The 21,773-nt window shown below is 41.5% G+C and overlaps 1 protein-coding gene across 1 annotated transcript; it reads right to left on the bottom strand.

The window, feature by feature from the left end:
* Positions 1 to 16,046: 16,046 nt before the first annotated feature.
* LOC140509521 (protocadherin-8-like) lies at positions 16,047 to 21,328 on the bottom strand. Its single transcript, XM_072617083.1, has 3 exons — positions 18,604 to 21,328; positions 18,232 to 18,439; positions 16,047 to 17,011 (listed from the first exon to the last, which is right to left on the bottom strand). The coding sequence occupies exons 1-3, from the start codon at positions 21,235 to 21,237 to the stop codon at positions 16,638 to 16,640; spliced, it is 3,216 nt and encodes a 1,071-aa protein (XP_072473184.1). The 5' UTR covers positions 21,238 to 21,328; the 3' UTR covers positions 16,047 to 16,637.
* Positions 21,329 to 21,773: the final 445 nt, after the last annotated feature.

Raw genomic sequence — 21,773 nt, 5'->3', positions numbered from 1 at the left:
ACCCCACTCCCTGCTGCCACTACTTATCAAGGATAGGGGGCTTCATCTCCTTTCATCAAAGGGATGAAGGAAAGATATATGCTCTTGAAGAAGCAATAGGAAAGGAGAGATGCTGGTGGATAGTGGGAAGTTACTAGGACTAGATTTTAAAGGACTTGAGTTTAAATTTTGACTCTGTCTATTATGATCTGGGACACCCTGGGCAAGGAACTTCATCTTTGTGGGCATCTAAGTGGAGCAGTACCTAGAACCACTGAAATCAAGGTCAGCATGATCTGAATTCAAATTTGGTTTCAGACAGTCATTAGCTGTGTGACAAGTCACTTAATCTCTGCCTGCCTCAATTTACCTCAATGTGAAATGGGGATAATAATAGCACTTGCCTCCCTGGGTGATCGTGGAGATCAAGTGAGATAATATTTGTAAAGTGCTTGGCAAATCACTTAACATCTGTTTGCCTTGGTTTCCTCATCTGTAAAATGGGAACAATAAATAGCACCTATCTTTTGTTGCGGAGTGGTTTTGAAGATCAAACGAGATAAACTTTCTAAAGTTCTCTACAAACCTTAAAGGGGCATAGAAACATTATTGTTGTTATCCCTTACACCCTGTAATTTCATCAAATGGATTGAAAACACTCAATCAGGAGGATTTTAAAAAAATAATATTTTATTTTTTCCAATTACATATGAAGGCAATTTTTAACATTCATTTAAAGAATTTTTTGAGTTCCAAAATTTCCCCCTCTCTCCTTCCTCTCCCCCTCCCAAAATGGCAAGCAATTTGATATAGTTATACATGTGCAAACACGTGAAACATTTTCATATTAGTCATGTTATGAGAGGAGAAACAGACCAAAAGGAAAAATAAACCATGAAAAAAATAAAGTGATAGTAGTAGGCTTCAATCTGCATTCAGATTACATCAATACTTTCTTTGGATGTGGATAGCATTTTCCATCATGAATCCTTTGGAATTGTCTTGGATTGTATTGCTGAGAAGAGCTGAGTTATTCATAGTTTATCATCACACAATATTCCTGTTTCTCTGTACAGTATTCTCCTGGTTCTACTTACTTAGCTTTGTGTCTGTTCATGTAAGTCTTTCCAGGTTTTCTGATTAGGAGGCCCCTGAGCATTTTTCTACTCCTCCCTCCCCTGCTCATAACCAGGTTGAACTAGATAGTCTCTATGATCTCTTCCAGCTCATGGGATCATAGTTGATGTTATGGTAGGCCATTGCCCTCACTGCCTTTTGTGCAAATTCCCAGCAAATTTATCTAAAAACCAAGATAAAATGTGCATATTCATGTACATTTCAGAGATTCCAGCCAGGGTTTTTTTTTTTTTTTAAATTCAGGGTTCCATATTTTAGTAAGCTCATTGATAATCAGATGTGGATCCAGAGGTAGGGGAACAGGGATAATGTTAAAGGGATTGGAGACCATGTCACATAAGGGTCATTTGAAGGAAATAGGAAGGTTTTATCAAGAGGCTAGAAGACTTAGCAGAACATTCTATCTGTCTTCAAGCAATTGACAGGCCATCATGACAAAGATAAATTAGACTTGGTCTCCTTGGCTCCAGAGAAGAGATTGAAGAACAACCACTGGAACTTGAAGAGAGGTAGATTTTGTCTTAATATGAGAAAACAAACAAATGAACAACTTGCTAATAATTATGGCTGTGATTACGTTTCTCTGGAAGTCTTCAAGCAGAGATTGGATGTCCCCTTGTTGGAGATCATAGGATTATAGATGAACAACTGGAAGGGACTTCAGAATCTGTCAAGTCTAAATCCCTTATTTTGTGGATAAGGAACTGAAGCCCAGAGAGGTTGAAATAACTTGTCTACGGTTACATGGTGTCTGAGGCAGGACTTGAGCCCAGGTTTTCTTGACTCTAAGTCTGGCACCCTATTTACTACTATAGGCTGAAGATACCTGTTCAGATGGCATCCCTTCCTGTTCTGAGAGTCTATGAATCATAGCATTGTAATCTCTGTGACTTAACCTTCCATTGACCAGGCCACCTCTATTCCTACAGATCTATGATCCAATGATAGTTATTATTTTGTACTGCTAACTGCAGCTTGAAGAGCTGAAATGCTTTCTGTACCAGCAAAAAAAAACAAAATTAGGTTATGTTTTTGTATTAACTTAGCACTTGTAGCCTGTCTTGTATTTTTTTGGGGGGGAATCACTTTTTGGTAGTATTCCTAACTTCCATGCGAGGCTATGACTTCTTCTAGGGCACTGAATTTCTCTTCTCTCCCCACAGAGCCTGAGTTAAATAGATAGGACTCATCCTACCTGATGTTTGTCAGCTCTGCTCCTGAAGGTAGTGAGCTGCCTTCAACTGTCAGTTCAGTAGAAGACTATTCCCCAGTGGGTCCCCTCTCCTATTCTTTCCTTCATTCTTAGTTGGAAGGCATCTAAACTTTAGCGTGGTATAGGGGGAACACTTTGGATATGGACTCAGGGGAGTCCAGGAGAATCTTGTCCCTGATCCTTGTAAGTTGTCTGACCTTGGACAAGTCACTAAAACTGTTTCATTAAAAATTTAAATAAATTAAATTTTAATTAATTAAGGAATGAATTAGAATGAATTAATTTTAATAAAAATGAATTAAAAATCAGAATAATAGTATTTATATTACCTGTCTCATAGGGTTGTTGTGAGGATCAAATTAAGATAATGTTAAGGACCTGGCAAACTTTAAAGCACCATATCAGTGGTGTCAAACTCAAATAGACAAGGAGAGCCACTAATCCATAAAAAGATCCTTGCTGACTTCTTCGAGGCAGTTCAAAAAATATATTCTGTGTTTTGTTGTATTTTTATTTATTTTAAAAACATTTCCCAATTATGTTTTGATCTGGTTCAACTGCATGGGATATTGGGAGGGAGGAGGTATTGAGAGACACAGAACCCAGGGCAGCATGTTTAACACCTCTGCATTTGTTTTTAGCAATTATAATAATTTTTTTCAAGACCACTGTATCTTCATCCTATCATTGGGCCAGGAACATGCAAGTTCTGATCCAGAACACTGGGGAAAGGCATTAGGGCTTAGAAATATATGAGGAGAGCAGAATCAAAGATGCCTGAAATATTTGATGAAGCTGATGACTGCAGCCAGCCTGCTCAGCTTCATGGCTGTTGGAATCTTCAAAGCACTAGTTTCTGTTGTTCATAAGTCTTCAGAAGCAAACCAGATCTCTGTGCTTTCATGGTTTTATCTGTTTCCATTTTCTGTCTGTAGAACCAGCCTGCCTCCTCTGAACCTGGTGGAATGGAGGGAGTCAGCCAAAATACCAACATAGCAATTCAACTGGTAAATGATTTAAAAATGAATATGAGTCAAAATAATTGTCCTGGCCAAATATCTCTATTTAATCAATGCCAAAGACAGAGAGGATGCTATGGCTAGGAAAAAGTCAAGCTGGCATTTCTTCTGGAAAATGGCTCAGTGGTTTGCTGGCAATAATTATGACCTATCTCCTGAGCTGGTGTGAGGAATGATGGATAAAAATGATTCAAATGGCTTGGAAAATGAGGTGCCATCTAGGCCATCACAAAAAAGTAGGAGCTCCATAGATTTGATTCATACAATGTGACAGACAACAAAAAGCGCGATTATTTATCCTTTCAACAGAACTTATCAAGTAACTACCATGGAAACAGTGTGTTACAATGGAAAGATCACTAACTGGGGAGTGAGAAGATCTGAGTTCAAGCCCCACTTCTGAAATTTACTACCCATGCCACTCTGGACTTCACTTCTTTGGGCCTCAGTTTCCTCATCTGTAAAATGAGAAAGTTGAACATATGTCATCTAGATCTAGAATCTTATGTACAAGGCAGGTTCTGTGCTAGGTTCTGGGGATACAAAGAGAAATTGCACAGAACCTGCTTCTGAGGAACTCTCCTTGGACAGGGTGTATATAGGTAATATAGCTAAATAAATATAAGGGAAGTAATGGAGGCAAAAGAAGGATCTAGAAAAAATCCTCCTGAAGAATTTACAGGAGAGAATGTTTTCAGCTTGAGAAATCTCATGGAGAAGGTGGCGTTGATCTGAACCCTCCAGAAAGGGATCCTCACAGTGCTTCCTTCATAGTGCCTTGTTGCTTGGCAACCAACAGAATGTAGAGTAGTGGTGAGGGACTATGGAGGTGATAGAGAGGGAATATTTAAAGAGACTGCTGAGTTTTTGAACATGGGTGTTTGGGAGAACAGTGGTATCTATAGAAAAGGAAAAGGCAACATTTCAAAAGGGGAAACAATGAATTTAATTTCGGAATGTTGAATTTGAGGTGCAGAGGGGACATTCAGATGGAGTTATCCATTATAAAGGTAAAAATGTAGGACTACAGTTCAAGGAAAAGATTAGGTCAGAATATAGAGGTTTAGAAGTCATTTGCAAAAGAAGTAAGAATTGAATTCCTGATAGTAAGTAGGATCACAAAAAAAGAATATAGTAAAGAAAACCCCACACTGCAATATTTTCCTCACTCCATGAGGTTATTTTTTCCATTTGGAGGAAAGGAATTGATTCTTAGCAAAATTGGCAAATCAGTGTACAAGTTAAGAGGCTTGTACCCTTTGCCAAATTAGAATGTGGAGCTAGAGGATGGAATTTCAGCCAAACATGGAAAAGTGGAAAGAATTGAGCATTGAGAATTCTGACTCCAGGAATCTCTTTCCTTTTTCCTTCACAATCTCATCTCAGACTCATTATTGGAGATATGGAACATCAGTAATGCTCTGGGAACACAGAACAATGCACACTGGAGGACCCTTGTACCATAATCTTCATCTTCCCTTACCCTGTTCCTCAATGCAATTACCTGGAATGTCTACTGTGTTCCTGATGAAAATTTAAATGTTTTGGGGGTCTTAAGTCTCAGTATGGCTAGGGGAAATTCATGGAGGAAGGAAGGAAGAAAGGAAGGAAAGAAGGAAGGAAGGAAGGAAGAAAGAGAACAGATATTTGTTAAGCACCTAGTATGTGCGAGGCACTCTGCTAAGCACTTTACAAAGTGTTATTTCACTTGATCCTCTCAGCACCCGACAGGTAGGTGCTATTATTATCCATATTTTACAGTTTGGGGAAACTGAGGTAGACAGAGGTTAAGTGACTTGCCCAGGTTAAATAGCTAATAAGTGTCTGAGGCTGCATTTGAACTTAGGTTTTTCTGATTTAATGACCAGTTCTCTATGCACTGCTAATCTGAGAGAACCAAAAAAGCAAGTCATGAAGCACGGTAACACCTGTGAACATTGTGTCCAAGGATGTGTATACCTTTGGGCTTTCATTCTCTTCTCTTCTGCATTGTGAATATTGGGTATTGTTACTTGCATATCTCATGTCTCTCTTGACCCTTTGCATTTGTCTGATTCTAACTTGCACGAGAGTTATTTATGTACATTTATTCCTCTAGTAGATTGTAAACCCCTAAAGACAGGAACTATATTGTTTTCCCTTTGTGTCTCCTGGCCTAGCATGATATCTCATATTGTATTGATATATACATATTATATTATTTAATACATATGCATCTAAGTTCTTAAGATATTTAATACAAGTTATTGTATGAATCAATGAAAGTGGAGAGCTGAAAAAATGATTTAGATAATTGAAAGCTTTATATCTTCACTTCAAATAGTCAGAATATAGATTTAGAGCTGGAAGGCATTTTAGAACCATTTAGTTCAATTCGTTTACTTTTATTGATGAAGAAACTGAGGTAGAGTGACTTGTCCAAGGTCACACAACTGGTAAATGGTATTCAAACCTAGGTCTCTTGCCTCCAAATCCATTGTTCTTGTCCCTGCAACATACTGACTATTGAGACAAAAATAACTCATTTTGAACTAGAAGAATGCCTCAGTTTTCTCCTTGATTTTGTGTGAAAGCTAACTTGAGAGAAAGTTCACAATGCAAAAGTAGAAGAAAGACTGAAAATGAGCACTAACCATAATTTGTGTAAAGCATGTGCACGGTGAGCAGAGAACCATTGCAGATTCTTGGGATTCTTGTAGTTATCACCATTTGGTCATCCACTAAGACTTCCAGTGAAACAGATAATTAAGAATATTTGACAGAAAAGGAGAATAAAGCACCAAAGGTTAACTTATGGTTGTAAGTCATCTACTGAATAGCTGTGAGCAGTTATTTCTTTGCACAGCCCATCCTTGACCTTTCTGAAATTGTAGTAGGATACTATCATCATGCTGAAAACTTGCCCTGAGTCTGTTTCCTACAGAGAACACTGCCAACCCACCTTCTGAGAATTATGTCTGATAGAAAAATGGACTAATTAGCCAAGGTCCCAAGAAGAGGCCCTTAAAAATGAAAATGAACATGGAAAATAATTATACAGACAGAATGTAATTTGATACTTTAATCAACAACATACCTGCTGTTTCTAAACGATACCAAGTAAAGAGTTAGTGTAATATAACGATGTGGAAAGGGCCCTGGCCTGGGAATGAGTACATCTGGATATGAGTTCTAACCCTGCCATCAATAAATTCTAGGATCTTAAGTAGTCACAACTTATCTCAACCTCAGTTTCTTAATTTGTTAAGTGAGAGTGATGGGCAAGGTCTTTCCTAATACAAAATATTTTATGATTCAGTGAAGTGAGATTTTTGCAATAATTAGGTTCATTCAGTGCATGTAGATGGTGAATCTAGAGAATTTAGCTCCTCAAGTGAGCCTGAAAAGGAACATAACCCTCCTTGTGGAGATTTTTAAAAAAGAGCAGACAAGCACATAATCACTTTTACTCCATTCCAAAGAAAGTACAGAAATCACATACTAGTTCATAGCAACCCACAGAAATCTCCTCTGAGAATCCTATCTTCCATTTAGGACCCAACATAGTTTCACTCTATGGTTCATACTTTCTTCAGAAGGGAAATAGTTGGGGTTGCTAGAGAGGCAGGACTCTACACTTTACAATGTAGTGAGTTCCATTTTTTATCCCCAAGCTATGGAAAGGCATCTAGTCTACCTTCACAACATTTGTCATATATGCCCCCATCTCTCCACTTACACAATCACCTCTCTAGATTGGGCTCTTATCATTTCTTGCCTGGACTGTTACAAAAGGCTTCTGGGGTCTCCCTTCCTCAAATCTCTCCCTGTTCCAATCCATCCCACTCCAAAATAACCTTTCTAAACCCAGATGTGACCATGTTACCTCCTCACCACCCCCACACTATCTTCAGGATCAAATTAAAAATCTTGATTATCTTTTATACTTACTTTTTTTCCCCCCAATATAAGAATCCAATTTCTCTCCCTCCAACCTCCCCTACCCCTGCATCGGGGAAAAGAAATATGCACATTTAAACAAAATTCCTATATTGTCCATGTCAAAAAAAAAAATCTGCTCAATCCTGCTCTCTGAGTCAATCACTCCTCTATTAGTAGGTGGGTAGCATACTTCATTATGAGTCTTCTGGAATCATGGTTGCCTGTTGTGTTGATCAAGAGCTCTTGAGTCTTCAAAGTCATTTGTTCTTACAATGCTGTTTGTTGTTAGCATTAGGAATTATTTTTCTGCTGTGTGAGTTTCACATCTGCACTAGTTCTTCATCAAACCATTCCAGGTTTCTCCAGAAATCAGTCATTCAACATAAATTAAATGCCTATTATGTTCCAGGCATTGTGCTAAAACACTGGGGATAGAAAGGCAAGACAGTCCCTACCCTCAAGAAGCTTACAATCTAATGAGAGAAGACAATGTATAGAAAAAAGCTGAAAGGGGGATGATGCAGGAGAGGGTACCAGGATTGGGGAATGATTAAGTTGAAGTCCCTTTCATCCTTTCTTATAGCATAATAATATTCCATTATATCCATATACCTTTTATTCAGTCATTCCCTAATTAAAGGGCACCACCTTGATTTCCAGTTTTTGCCAGGGTTTTATAGAGTTGCTATAAAAAAAATAAATTGTTTTTCTTGTTCTTCAACATCTTTGGAGTATAGACTTAGTAGTGGCATCACTGGATCAAAGAGTTTAGTAATGTTTTGCATCTAGTTAAAAATTGATTTTCCGAATATTAAGTCACAGCTCCACCAAACACGCCTTAATGTATTTGTTTTCTTGTAGCCCCTTCAATGATTAGTCATTTTCTGTTTTTGTCAGCTTTGGCCATCTCATGGGACCTGGAACTTAAATGCTACTTTAATTTGCATTTCTCTAATTATTATTTGAAGCATTTTTTCATATAGTTATTGATAGCTTGGATTTCTTCCTCAGAAGAAACTGCCTATTCATGTCCTCCGACCATTTATCAATTCTTTTTACAAATTTGAATCAGTTCCTTATATATCTTAGATATGAGAACCTTCTCAGAGAAACTTCCTGCAAAGATATCCTGCCTCCCCTGCCCTGTTATCTGCTTGTCTTCTAAGTTTAGCTCTATTGGTTTTATTTACACAAAAGTTCCCAGACTTTTAAAACCTTTTACAATCTGACCCCTTCCTGTCTTTCTAGTATTGCCCTTCAGACCTCTGCATGTACTCTGATTTGGAAGTGTTGGCCTTTTTGTGATTACTTGAAGTCCATTTCCTCACTCTGTTTTTTCACTGACTGTCCTCCATGCCTCTAATGCTCTCCCTCTTCACCTTCTCCTCTTGGCATCATCTCTGGATGTCTTCACCACACCTTCTACAGGAGACCTTTCTTAGTTCCTCTTTCTTTGCCCCCCACTGCAGATGCCTTCCCTCCAAGATTACCTTCAATTTTTACATTGTTCATTTCTTGTGTAGTTTTTGGCATGTTGCATCTCTCACTAGAATGTGAACTCCTTGAGGGCAGGGATCATGTTTTTTGCCTTCATTTGTATCCCCAAACCTTATTACAGAGCCTGGAACATAATAAGTGATCCTTTAATAAATGCTTAGTGACTGACTGACTCTAGTACTAGCCTAAGGGCTTGGACTCCTCCTGGAAGGAAATGAATTTGGGGTTGTTAGGGTCTTTCCAGTGAGAGCTACACAGTCTTAAGGTAATCACAAAAATCAAAGTCCACATCTTTTACACCGCCCCCCACTCCATGTTATGGTTTAGTCCTTGGGTGCTGTTCAAGCTCTTGAAGTCATGGGTATCCTCTTCTTTGAGAAATTGATGCTGCTCAGGAATTCCACCTCTCATTAGATGGTTTGGTCCCAGAACATCTGAACTTGGGACTGTTAGACTGTGAATCAGGTCCTAATCTGGAGCTTGACCACAAAGATTAATTTTTTCTTTGTTGGACTTCTTGCCAACATAGATTAATTCAGGAAAATCTCCAAAATGAAACTTAAGCATCTTCAAGTCTACGATGTCCCAAAGGTGGGTACAGGATTTCCAAATCCTGCATATGTACTCAACAAACAATATGGCTTTTGTATATGACACAGTTTTTATTTCACTCCGCACATAATGACTAAGATGCTAAGAATTCACTGGAGTCAATGAACAAATGTGGATGTACAAAGCATTCAAATATCCCATGTGGTCCCTCTGCTTCCAGAGAGTCACCAAAGTTGGGATTAGTGTTTGAGAAATTCCAGTGACTTCCTCTTTCCTGTGGGGTTCTATAAATTCTCCCTAATGCTGGAAGTACCAACTTGTAGTTTATATCTCCTCAGAAAAGTCAACTTGTTTTGGAGCTTGCTAGACAAGCAAAACCCTTTTATTTGGATCTGCATTGCCTGAATAACTCACTGAATTGCTTTCCAAGCAAAATGTTTCAGAAGAACCATGTGGACTTTCCTTTTATACTCCAAAGAATATGCTGTGTTGAAATTATCTCCTGAAGGTCAGATTGAAATCTCAAATTCTGGAACTCGTAAATCTCCCTTTCTCTGCTAGAAAGCTTATTCAAAAATCTTGCATCCTGGGGAATTCAAAATCCCTTCTCTTTCTACACAGGAGACTGGGATTCAGGGAAAAAAACTGGAAATCTTCTCTCAAGCTACCTGTAGGCATGTGGTCTTCCAATGGGTTTCTTCTCTTAGGCTGCTGTTACAGTTTTTTTGGGGGGTAAGGTGGGGGAAGTTCATGGGGCCAAGGGAGGGCAGTGTGTGCCCTAGATTCACTTCAGAAGAAGGCTCAAGTGAGAAAGAAAGGGAAGTTCTCAAGAACTGAGTCCCAGAGAGTGAGAGTAGCTTTCTTTTATGTACCATTATAAGAAGTGAGGTACCATTATAAGAATGGTCAAAAGATATGAACAGGCAATTTTCAGAGAAGAAATTAAAGATATCTATAATCACATGAAAAAAATGCTCTCAATCACTTTTGATTAGAGAGATGCAAATCAAAACAACTCTGAGGTACTACATCACACCTATAAGATTAGCAAACATGACAGAACAAGAAAATGATAAATGTTGGAGAGAATGTGGGAGAGTTGGAACACTAATTCATTGTTGGTGGAGCTGTGAGCTCATCCAACCATTCTGGAGAGCGGTTTGGAACTATGTCCAAAATGTGCATACCCTTTGACCCAGCAATATCACTACTAGGACTGTATCCCCAAGAGATCATAAAAATGGGAAAGGGTCCCACATGTACAAAAATATTTATAACAGCACTCTTTGTAGTTGCCAAAAACTGGAAGTCAAGGGGATGCCCATCAATTGGGGAATGGCTGAATAAATTATGGTATATGAATGTAATGGAGTACTATTGAGCCATAAGAAGTGATGAACAAGAAGACTTCAGGGAGGTCTGGAAGGACTTATATGATCTGATGCAGAGCGAAAGGAGCAGAACCAGGAAAACTTTGTGCACAGCAATGACCACAGTGTGTGAGTTTTTTCTAGTAGACTTGGAACTTCGAATTAATGCAAGAAGTTAAAAAAAAAATCCCAGTGGTTTTCTAAGGCAAAATGCCTTCCACACTCAGAGAAAGAACTATGGGATTCATTTGCAAAACGTAGCAGATCATGTTTGTGTGTGTGTTTGTGTATTATGTTTTGATTTGTTATATGATTTCTTCCATTTATTTTAGTTTGTCTACATAGCACGACTACAGTGAAAACGTATTCAATAGGAAAGTATATGTAGATCCTATATAGAATTATATGTCATCTTGGGGAGGGAGGGGGGTAGTGGGAGGTAGGTGTGGGGGGGTTAAAATCTAAATTTTATGGTAGTGATTGTAGAACATTAAAAAAATAAATAAAATAAAATTTAAGAACAAAAACAAAACAAAAAAAAAGTGAGGAATCCTCACTTAGTCAGCTGTTAGGAGGCACTATTTTCCTGATAGTTGCCTTCAGACCAAGACAATATCCTTGCCCTGTAATCCTATCAGTTTTATTAGAGAACTCTTCAATTCAATCTGACACTAACAATGAATTACATCAGATTATAATCTGATCAGGTTTGGGGAACTCTTTAATTTGAAGAGGGATTTCCTTGATCTACTCCTCACCTATTACAAAAAAATGGTATAGAGTCAGGAAGTGTTTTACATTGAGTCTACCGGAATGCAACCAAATTGGCTGTGACTGAATGAAAGATATTGGTTTACTCTTCTTAAGTCATGAAGATTTACTCTTAATTAGTATGAGCTGATTCTTCTGGATTCTCCAAAATTCATGGAGCCATGAAGACTTTGGCAAGCCTGACAGGTTGAATTTCTTTCCATCATATTTGATTCTGCTGCTTGTGTGTAAATGTGTCCTTAATAAAAATGCAGCATCTGGAAGAGGTTGCCTTTTGTGTTTGCCTTTTTGTTGGTTGGCAGACAGAATTTCCTTTTTTCCTCTCTCAGTTACTGGAAGTCCTGAAATTAAAAAAAAACAACAACTTGTTTCATAAAAGCACTTGCCTTTATGCCCACTTCTAATTATTATTTCCCCACTACTTTAAAGAAAGTCTTGAGATCTGAGGGTTAAAATGTTTGCTGTTAAAAGCAGTTGGGTTTCTGTATCTATCAGGTTGTTCAATTGGTATGAGACTCTGAGGCTGTCACCGATCCCACGGTATCTTGTCTCCTTTCCTAAGGAGGGGTTAATAGCTATTGTACTGAGTTATTATAGAGAGAAGTATTGAAAATGGATAGGGTGTTTGCAAAGACCTGGGAAATTCTGAGTTTCAGAGCTCTGTAGAGATTCCAAGCACTGTATTACTTTGATAGTGTTTGCTTTCAGACCTTTCAGTAGTTCAAAATACCCTTGTGGTAGTGAATGTAGTATCATGGTGAACATGTTTGTTCTTTCAAAATTAGTTTTAAAAAATGATCAAAGCTTTTATTTGCCAAGTAAAATTAGCTGAGGACCCTGCTAAAAATAACTGGGAAAAAAATCATGACAAGGAACTCATCCTGACTATAGATGAGTGTTTTTCTCTTTTTAAATATTGGTATTTGGAGAAATGTATCCTGTTTTCACTCTGTTTTAGAGTGCATTTTCTAATGTCTATTGCAACCGCTTACATTTTAATTTTCTTAAGTGGTTTCCTTGATGGATATTTTATTATAGGAAGTGTAGGACAGTCTTGCCATCAGGGTGAGCCTGAGACAAAATTGTGGAGTAGATATATTTTGTCTCTTTCTCACTGGTGTCACTTTTGGTCTCCTTGTATCTCTGTCCAGTCCTACAAACTAGGTTTGCTTATATTATCCTTTGATTTCTTAGAGCTGGGGCATTTAACTTTTTCTGACCTTCCATGGCAGTGTTGCATATTTCAGACTTCCAATCTCCTTCCTTCTCATTCAAAACTTTTCTGTGGTTCTGTTCCCTCAGGGTTCTATTTCTGTTCTCTGCAAGGACTAATCTAATAAATGAATTCATGCTAGTATTGATAACAGATAAGGACTTAAAATGTTATTCCTCTCAGAGAACATGCTTGCTTTTCCAAGGGATCTTTGATATATTAATCTGAGGGTAAGACTTTTAGGGACATCAGGCACTTTGGCTTCTGGGCAGGGGAAATATATTTGCACAGGGGTACTCTTGGGACCCCTCAAACCATAACAGGTAGGCAACTGTCTCTGCTGTCTCTGAATAATGATCTATCTGTCAGACATGTGGAAGAGTGATGCATGCTGGACATGTCACTAGATAGCTTTAGGGGTGCAGGGATCCCAAAACTATCAAGATACAAGGCAGAGTTATTTGGAAAGAATCTGTGGACTCAAGTAGTCTTCCAGTCAAATGGCAAAAAGTTTATTATAACCTTAATAAAGTGGTCAGAGCTTCTTAGGGAATTTGAAACCAAATGGGAGTGATGCTAAAACTTACATAGAAAAAGTTCAGTGAGTGGTATGCCAAGTATGCTAATTAAGTGGTGACATACAGTTTCTGTACCTTGGGCATAGGCATCATTCGCTACTAGCAACCCTGGGGGTTGATGTCTGCAGCTTGACCTCTGAATTGTAGGTGGTAACTGTGGGAATCAGTACATGATATTTTTGCTGGTACAAGATAGTCCTGTTCATACAAGAAAAATTCTACAGAGGCCAGATTGTTCTTGTAACACAGAGAGATAGTTTGCCTTACTGGGGCCCACTTATGAGTTGTTGCCAGAGATAGGGTCTTTGGGCTGGGGAGAGATAATAGTTCTAAGCTGAGATCCAAGCACCCCATCAGTAGTGGGCACTTTCCAGTCTTGTGAATGTACTGGAAGATCTTCCATCCCAAGTGACAAGACTTAGGGGTTGAGAGGTTGGAGAGAATCTGACAAACAAACTCAAAAGTCACAATACCAGTGGCTCCTCCATAACTACTCTGTTACTGTGTTAATTAAACAAGAGCTATTAGGAATACTCCAAGAGACTTTTAAGGCTCCACAAGATATTGTGTTTATATACAATACCTACTTTTACTAAACCCTTTAATCTTGCCTGGTTATCTAGCTAGGAAAAGATGACTAGAATCCACCTGGGGAAAGTGGAGAAAACAATGGAGATTCATTTAGGAGAGTCAAAGTAGTGGTAGATAGCCTGTACTTGCTACCTCCTTCTCTCTTCATAGGTGAAAATAAAAAAGGGGAAGAGAAAGCATTTAAACCTACTATGTGCCAGGCACTGTGGTAAACATAGCTTCTCAATTGAGTCTCACAATAACCCTATGAGATAGATGCTGTTATCCTTATTTAACAGTTGAGGAAACTGAGGCAGACAGAAGTTAAGGGACTTCTGTTTAAGGTTTGATTTGAACTCAAGTCTTCTGACTCCAGATCTAGTGCTTTGCCACCTAGCTGGCCTAAGGAACCTCTAAAGGGGTTTTAAGTATTTATGAAGTTTAAATTCTTCTTTAACTGTTTGAGCATTACAGTGATGGTGATGAAGATGGAGGTAGTTATTAATGAAAGGGAATGGCAAAACTCTTTGCATTTTTTTGCTTGAGGTTCCAAAATTGCGAGGTAAGATATAGCTTTTTAGGTTTTCTCATGGTACCTAACCTGGTTCCTAGAACGCTTGCTGGTAGTCACTGGAAGAAAAAGAACACTACTAACTCTGAAAAACAAATACCCGAACTGAATGTGGGGTTTAATTTGTGGGAAACCTTAAGCAGAAATAAGGTACTTTTGTCTCTTATGATTATTCCCAAAGGTGGTCATGGGAGATTATGCTATAATGTCCTCAGATTCTGAGAATGAATTTTCTCAGTGGAATATACTCTCCCCGCTTCTGTTCCTAGCAAATTGAAATACTTGTAAAAAAAATTAATTCTTTGTTTGATAAGCCTAGCAATATCTTTTCCCAGATTGGAGGATGTCAGATGTCAGTTTGAGAACATTCCTGCCTAGCTCTGCCTTTTTAAAGGAGCTTTTGCTATCTTCACTGGGCATTCTGAACCTGAATCGCCAAGACCTATTACCAGGGAAGAAAAGGAACAGGTCTCGAAGGAATATATTTTAGAGTTATAGCTCATCCTGTCCCTTAGTTTGGAAAATGCAGGTTCTCTCTTTAGCTGCCAGGTCATATTACAATTTTAGAATCTAGTTGGAACTTCCATCTTGCCCGATTTAGATATTTTACTTAGAGATGCCAGGACTGAGGACAAGCAAGGCTCTGTCTACCACCCATTTTCACATGAAGTTTAGTCACCTGTAGGAATAGCTGAACTTTTCAAATTCAGTGGGTAGCTAAGTGCTCTTGTGTGCCTGCCCTGCTGCTGGACTCAGGAGACAGCACTGATTTCAATAAGGATTTCTGCAGGAAGCCTCAAGTGTTAATCTCCACTTATACTGTTACTAGGCATAACTAATAATAAATGAGCACAAGACACTTTATCAAATGCTAAATAATATTACTTCATTAAATGCAATTTATCGGGATTTTCTTTTTTGGGTATATGTGTGTATATATCACTTTTTTTTCCCTTTCAAATATTCAGGGAAGATAGGCAAATGTTATATAGGACAAAGACGTGTCTTCCCCCAATATTTAGCAATTTTTGATTAGAAAAGAAATTGTAGAATTTCTAGGGAAAAATAAAGATATTTTTCTTTTAACCATGTCTTCTGAGTAGTTTTTCTTCTCCAGAACAAATTCTCTAGCTTTAATGGTAAGCTTCTTTAAGGCAGGGATTTTAGAGAGTTCTTGACATATATGTATAAGTATATAATATATATATATTATAATATAGGCACAAATGTATGTGCACATAATACATAGATATCATATAGATATCTAGATAATATAAATGTATGTACATATTTATATTAAAACAATGTGTTTTTACTGTAAGGAAGGGATTATTTAGTTTTTAAAATCAGGTTATTGAAAGATTGATATTAATCATAGCAAAATAACCAACACTTGAAAAAAGACCTGTACCAGGGTAGAGGAAATTGGGAGATGTTGTGGTAGTACCATGGAAAGTGTGCTGGATTTGGAGTCAAAAGAACCTGGGTTCAAGTTCTGACTCTGCTGCTTATTACTTGTATGACCTTGATGACATCACTTATCTGCTCTAGACTTCAGGTTACTCAACAGTAAAGATAATAGACTAGACTTCTGGGACTCTTTCCATTTCTGAATCTATGATCCTATGAACTTAAACCCAAATTCAACAGCAAAATTCTTAAACACATGACGAATCCTTTATTAGTGTGCTTATAAGTGACACCGGTTTACAGAAAACCAAATGTAATTAAATAACATTTAACTTGAAATCTACCACAGACTCAAGGTATACAAGTCACACTTGGCAAGGCAAACTTCACAAACACGAGGTTGTTTAAGGTGAAAGATAAAGTTCTAGTAAGTGATTCTAATATATTGAGTTTTTTTGTGTCTTACACACAGTTCCTTTGGCAATAACTTCCAGTTTTAGCTTTTATTATATAAAAATATAACAAAATTTCATTATGTACAAACATTACATTACACAATGTACAGGTTAAAAACACTAAGAAAATGACAAGCTGCAAGTGAACTAAAATCTAAAGCATGGTAAAAAAAATTAAATACTGCACATTTCATAAAAATTACATTAACTACATTTTTTTTGTTTGCAAATACCAAACAGTACTGACGTGATTGGAAATATTTTCCAACAACTTCATATTAAGGCACATCTTGCATATTTATATATACAACACTGAAACCAGCCAATAACTTAGGGGCTTTTGGAGTGACCTGTATATGTGTGAATACATGCAGTATAGGGTTAAACATTGTCATTGGTCCCTGACTGAGGGGGCAGGTACCTAGCAGGAGGGGGTTGGTAGAGGGGTACCCCAATTTCTTGCAGGTCTGGGAGTCTCCCTGGGCGAGGGGGGGAAAGCAAAGTGATTGTCCTGTCGTAGTCTCTGTGCAATACTTTTTCATAGACACTCTGCAGACCTACTGTCTTAGGAAGTTGAGCCTGGTAGTAGCTGTCCCTTCGAAGAGGATCCCTAGGCAGGGAGGTACTCTTACAGAAGGTTGATAGTGGAGCTGATGGGTGGGGGGAAGAGTGAGCATTGGTTCGACCACAGGATGGGCTCCAGCATCGGTCTGAGTGGCCTAGGATCTTACACTCAGCAGTACAAGCCCATAATCCTAAGGATAAAAATAAAAAAAAGAAAACATAAAGATTATGATTGCATGTAAACACCTATACTTTTTGACTCCTACACTCTGCTGCCAAAGAAATGTTATTTAAGCACAGATTTGAACATATGACTCCCCTACTCAAACCACTCCAGTGACTTCTTTTGCTTCTGGAATCAAATGTGAATTCTTTTGTTTCTATCTTCAAGCCCTACACAACCCGACTCCAACTCTTTCCAGACTAATTAGATATACATACTTCCCTTCTTGTACTTTGTCCTCCAGCCAAAATGGCCTCTCTCTTCTTCATTCAGGCTACTCCATCTGTGCCTTTTCATTGGTATTCCCCCATGCCTGGAATGCACTCCCTCCTCACTTCTACTTCAAAGAGTCCCTCTCTTCCTTTAAGATAATAGCTCAGACCCTGTTTTCTGAATGAAACCTTCCCTGATTCCCCCAACTGCTAGTGTCCTTTCACCTAAACTACATTGTGTTTAATGACTTTCTACATATTTGCATTCATTAATTTCATATTTTTCTGCATGTATTTTATACCTATTTATTGTCAGGGTCTTTCTTCATTCTTTGTAGTTGTACCCTGTCTAACAGTGCATGGTACACAGTGGGCATTTAAATACTTGCTGATTCATTTAGTTCTTGGGTATGTTTTAAAAATGTGGCTGGAAAAAATGTTGAGAGTGATTATAAATCTTTTCATGAAATAGCACTAATATTATGAATCTGCCCTGAACCTTTCAATGGATGCTTTAAAACTAGAGGTCATGAACAGATTCTCCCCAGACAGGAAGCTTTTAGCTTCTTATTAAAGAAATCTATTCTGAGAGATTAGCCTTAATTTTCTGCCTAAAAGAATGACTCCTTAATTTTTGAATACTCATTTCAAAAATTTATTTTAAAGTGATCATTTGTAACCAAGGCACGTGGGAAGTGCAAAAACATTGTATTTGTATTTAGAAGGTTTGGGTTCAAATCCTAGCTTGGCAATTTACTGTGTGACCTGCGAAGGTCACAACAGCTTATCCTCTGTAAATTGGGGATATTGGCCTAAATTGATGGTCTTCCTCTCAGCTCTCAAACTACGATCCTATGAACATTTTTTTTTTAAGAAAAAGGAGGAAAAGAAAGGAAAAAAAGAGAGGTTAAAAAATAGCATCCCCTATGAGTTTTGAGAAACTCACTGTGGCAACGAAAATCGCACAGAACCTTACCACTTTGCATGTGGTTGATGAGATCCTTTTTCAGGGCGTCTCCACTGATGTCAGAATCGCTGTCATTGAAATCACTATCCCCCTTGCCACTGTCTTTGCCACTGAATTTCTCGCCTTCCCGACCAGAGATGGTGTTAAAGGAATGACCTTTCCAAATGGCCACAGGAGGCGCCGGTTCCTTTCCATAACTCGGGGAGGAGCTGTAGGGCTGGAGGGGGAAAAATGGGTGAGAGGAATTAGAAAGAAATGAAAGGAGTTAGGCTTTTCCTGAGAGATACCAGCCACCCCATCCCTACTTCCTTTCACATATCCCTTCTCCCCTTCACCAATCCTAGAATCCCTAAGAGCAAGTACCCGAATGTGACGCCTAACCTCAGCATGTGCTCCCCGGAGCCGCTTCTGCCCTTCATAATGACAGGTATTTTCCCGGGCACCGCCGCTGCTCTCGGTCCCTGGCACTTCAGTGGCAGCGACGACAGTCTGGGAGCTCTCCGCGGTGGAACCTCCGAAGGGCGCTTTGCCGCTGCCGCTTCCAGTGGGGAAGGCGAGCACGTCGAACATGTTGGCCCGAGAACTGGGTCCCAGACTTCGGTCCTCGGGGGAGCTTGGAGACGAGGGTCCTCCGCTGGCGCTCCCAGGCCTCTCTTCCCGGCGTGGCCCGCCCTTGCGCACCTCCTTTTTGCGGCGGTTACAGGTGGTGGCGATAGTGATGATGGCAGCCAGCAGCAGTGTGCAGCTCCCAGCCAACACAATGATCACAATAAGGGGGGTGTCCCATTGCAGAGACCCGGTGCCACCGAGCCTGGATCCTGGGGGACGGGAGCGCTCGGGGCCTCCAGCTGCTGGTGGCAGGGACGACCCAGTGCCACCTCCCGCCGTCACCACGAAGCTAACAGTGGCGGTGGTGGAAAGCGGAGGGTGTCCTGAGTCCGATACTGTTAGCAGGCCTCGGAACACGCGGCCCGGGGGGTCCTGGGACAGGTCCCCAGTGAGCACGATCTCCCCAGACCTGCGGCTTATCGAGAAGGCCTCCCGCGGCTCCTGTTGCAGCAGGGCGAAGGTCAGCTCTCCGTTGGCCCCCTCGTCTGCGTCCCGGGCCTGCACTCGCGCCACAGCCGTGTCTCGTGCTGTGCGTCCTGGCACCGCTACCTCCAGGGAACCATTGGCCGGCGTGGGATGAACGAGAACCGGTGCGTGGTCATTCTGGTCCAGAACCCGCACCTGCACCAGCGTGGTGCTCGAGAGCTGTGGCGAGCCGCCGTCGCTGGCCTGGATACTCACGTCCAGCTGGCGCAACACCTCGTAGTCGAAGCTCCTCAGCGCGTAGATAGCTCCAGTGGATGGGTCCACTGAAACATAGGTGGATACTGCCTCCCCGCCTCGACCCACTTCGGCCTCTAATAACCGATAGGTCACTTTGCCATTGCGGCCTAGGTCCGGGTCTCGGGCTGCCACAGTGGCGAGGTAGGCGCCCGGGGGATTATTCTCTCTCACAGACACCTCATAGATAGGGCGGGCGAAAAGTGGAGCGTTGTCGTTCTCGTCTCCCACGCGCACCGTGTAGGGCTTCACAGTGCGCAGCGGAGGGGAGCCGCGGTCCTCGGCCACCAGGGTCAGGTTGTACTCGGCGATACGCTCGCGATCCAGGGGCGCCGCGGTCACCACTAGGTAGCTGCCAGCGTAGGCCGGCTGCAGTCGGAAGTGCTCGTGTCCATAGAGGGCGCAGCGCACTTGCCCATTAGCTCCTGAGTCCCTGTCCGAGGTGCTGACCAGCGCCACGAGGCTCTCTCGCGCCGTCCCCTCTGGGATAATCGAGGCCACCCCAGGCTCCGAGCCTCCAGACCCTGCAGAGGAGGCGGAGACAGGGGCGGCGAAGGAGGCGGCAGTGTGTGGGCCAGGGGGGTCATGGACCGCAGCCGTGGCTACCGCCAGAGGGGTGATGGAAATGTCGGGCGCGTTGTCGTTCACATCTCGGATGCGCACGATGACTTTGCAGGTGGCAGAGCGAGGCCCCGGGCCTCGGTCTTGAGCCCTCACGTCCAATTCGTAGGTCTCCTTCCGCTCATAATCCACAGGTCCAGCTAGAGTGAGGCGGCCTGAGCGCGGGTCCAAGCGGAAGAGACGCCGAGCCTCAGGTGGGGTCCGGCTACCGAAAGAGAACACTACATCACCGTTCGGACCCTCGTCCGGGTCTGCGGCGTCTAGGTCGAGTAGCAGGGAGCCCACGGGTGCGTCCTCCGCCAGCTCCACCTCAGTGACAGCGCCCTGTGGGAAGGCTGGGCTGTGGTCATTGGCATCCAGCACCCGAACGCTGAGGGCAGCTGTGGCGGAGCGTGGGGGGCGGCCCCCATCCTGGGCCACCAGCTCTAGGCTGTAGGTGGCCTGGCTCTCACGGTCCAGTTCTTGCAGCAGTACGAGGTCTGCGCATTTAGCGCCGTCCGCTCGCGTCTGCAGCTCCACACGAAAGGGGCTGTGTGGCTCGGCCAAGCGCAGGCTCTGAAGGGCATTGGAACCCACATCCTCGTCCACAGCTACCTCCAGGGGGATGCGGGTGCCCACAGCCGCACTCTCTGACACCTCCACGGGGATCTGGGAGCGGGGGAAGCGGGGAGAGTGGTCATTGATGTCTCTCACCTCTATCTCCACGTGCACCAGCCGGAACTGTTCCTGGGAGAAACTGACCACGTCGAAAGCCAGGATGCACTGCGGGGACTGCCGGCAGAGCTGCTCTCGGTCAATACCGCTCTCCCCGACGGTCAACTGTCCGTCCGCTTCTCTCACTCGGATCAGAGAGCTGTTGAACTGCTTCATCAGGCGGAAGCTCATTTCTCCGGTTGCTTTCATATGCATATCTTCAGCCAATGTACCTATAACCGTACCTGGGGCATCCTCCTCAAAAGTGCTGTATCTCACTGTTTTGCTCAGGGCTTCAGAGAATAGCAAGCAAAGACAGAAAAACTGCAAAGAAAAAAGGTAGGGGCTGCCCCCTTGCTTGACAGGAGTCATGCCACCTGCTCCGATTTGCTCTCTTGAGAGGCAAGTCCTCTTGCAGCTTTACTTCTCAATTTAAAGCCTTTCGATTGTCAGGCTCCTGTGAGCATGCTTTGCTCGGATTCTCTTCGGAAGAGGAGTGTGCGGTCTGCAGCTCGCGTCCGTTCTAGCTGTAGAGATGCGGATGGACCCTTCCTCCCTCCCTGCTCTCGCTTCTCAGGCTTGAGAGAAGAGCTGCCGACTCTTGCCTTTAGTAGACGCGGATATGCAAATTGACTGAGTCTTACAGCCAATGACAGGCGTCCCTTTCACACTGTTCTCCTGAATGCCTCTCAGAAAATCCCTTTAATGTGGAAAGGCTTAGAGAGGAAAACAAGAAAGGAAAATTAGGGAATCTTTTCTTTGTTTTCTTTAACTCTTTTTCATTTTTTTTTGAGAGCAATCCGCAGATGAGTTGGCACAGGCAGCGTGGAGTAAAATGCGCTGTGTTTTGTTAATTGTACCACTCAAGCACCCTGCTGCTGAACAGGTGTCTTAAAGTGCAAGTATCT

Source organism: Notamacropus eugenii, chromosome 6, assembly GCF_028372415.1.
Source record: "Notamacropus eugenii isolate mMacEug1 chromosome 6, mMacEug1.pri_v2, whole genome shotgun sequence".
Classification (NCBI taxonomy): Eukaryota; Metazoa; Chordata; class Mammalia; order Diprotodontia; family Macropodidae; genus Notamacropus; species Notamacropus eugenii.
This window is presented reverse-complemented; position numbering and strand designations above follow the sequence as displayed.

Excerpts from the sequence above, each read along its gene's own strand:
- LOC140509521 (XM_072617083.1), bottom strand. The coding sequence starts at position 21,237 with ATGACTCCTGTCAAGCAAGGGGGCAGCCCCTACCTTTTTTCTTTGCAG. Across the intron at positions 18,440-18,603 it reads TCCGGGGAGCACATGCTGAG|CCCTACAGCTCCTCCCCGAG; the intron begins GTTAGGCGTCAC and ends TTCCCCCTCCAG. Across the intron at positions 17,012-18,231 it reads CATCAACCACATGCAAAGTG|GATTATGGGCTTGTACTGCT; the intron begins GTAAGGTTCTGT and ends TTTTATCCTTAG.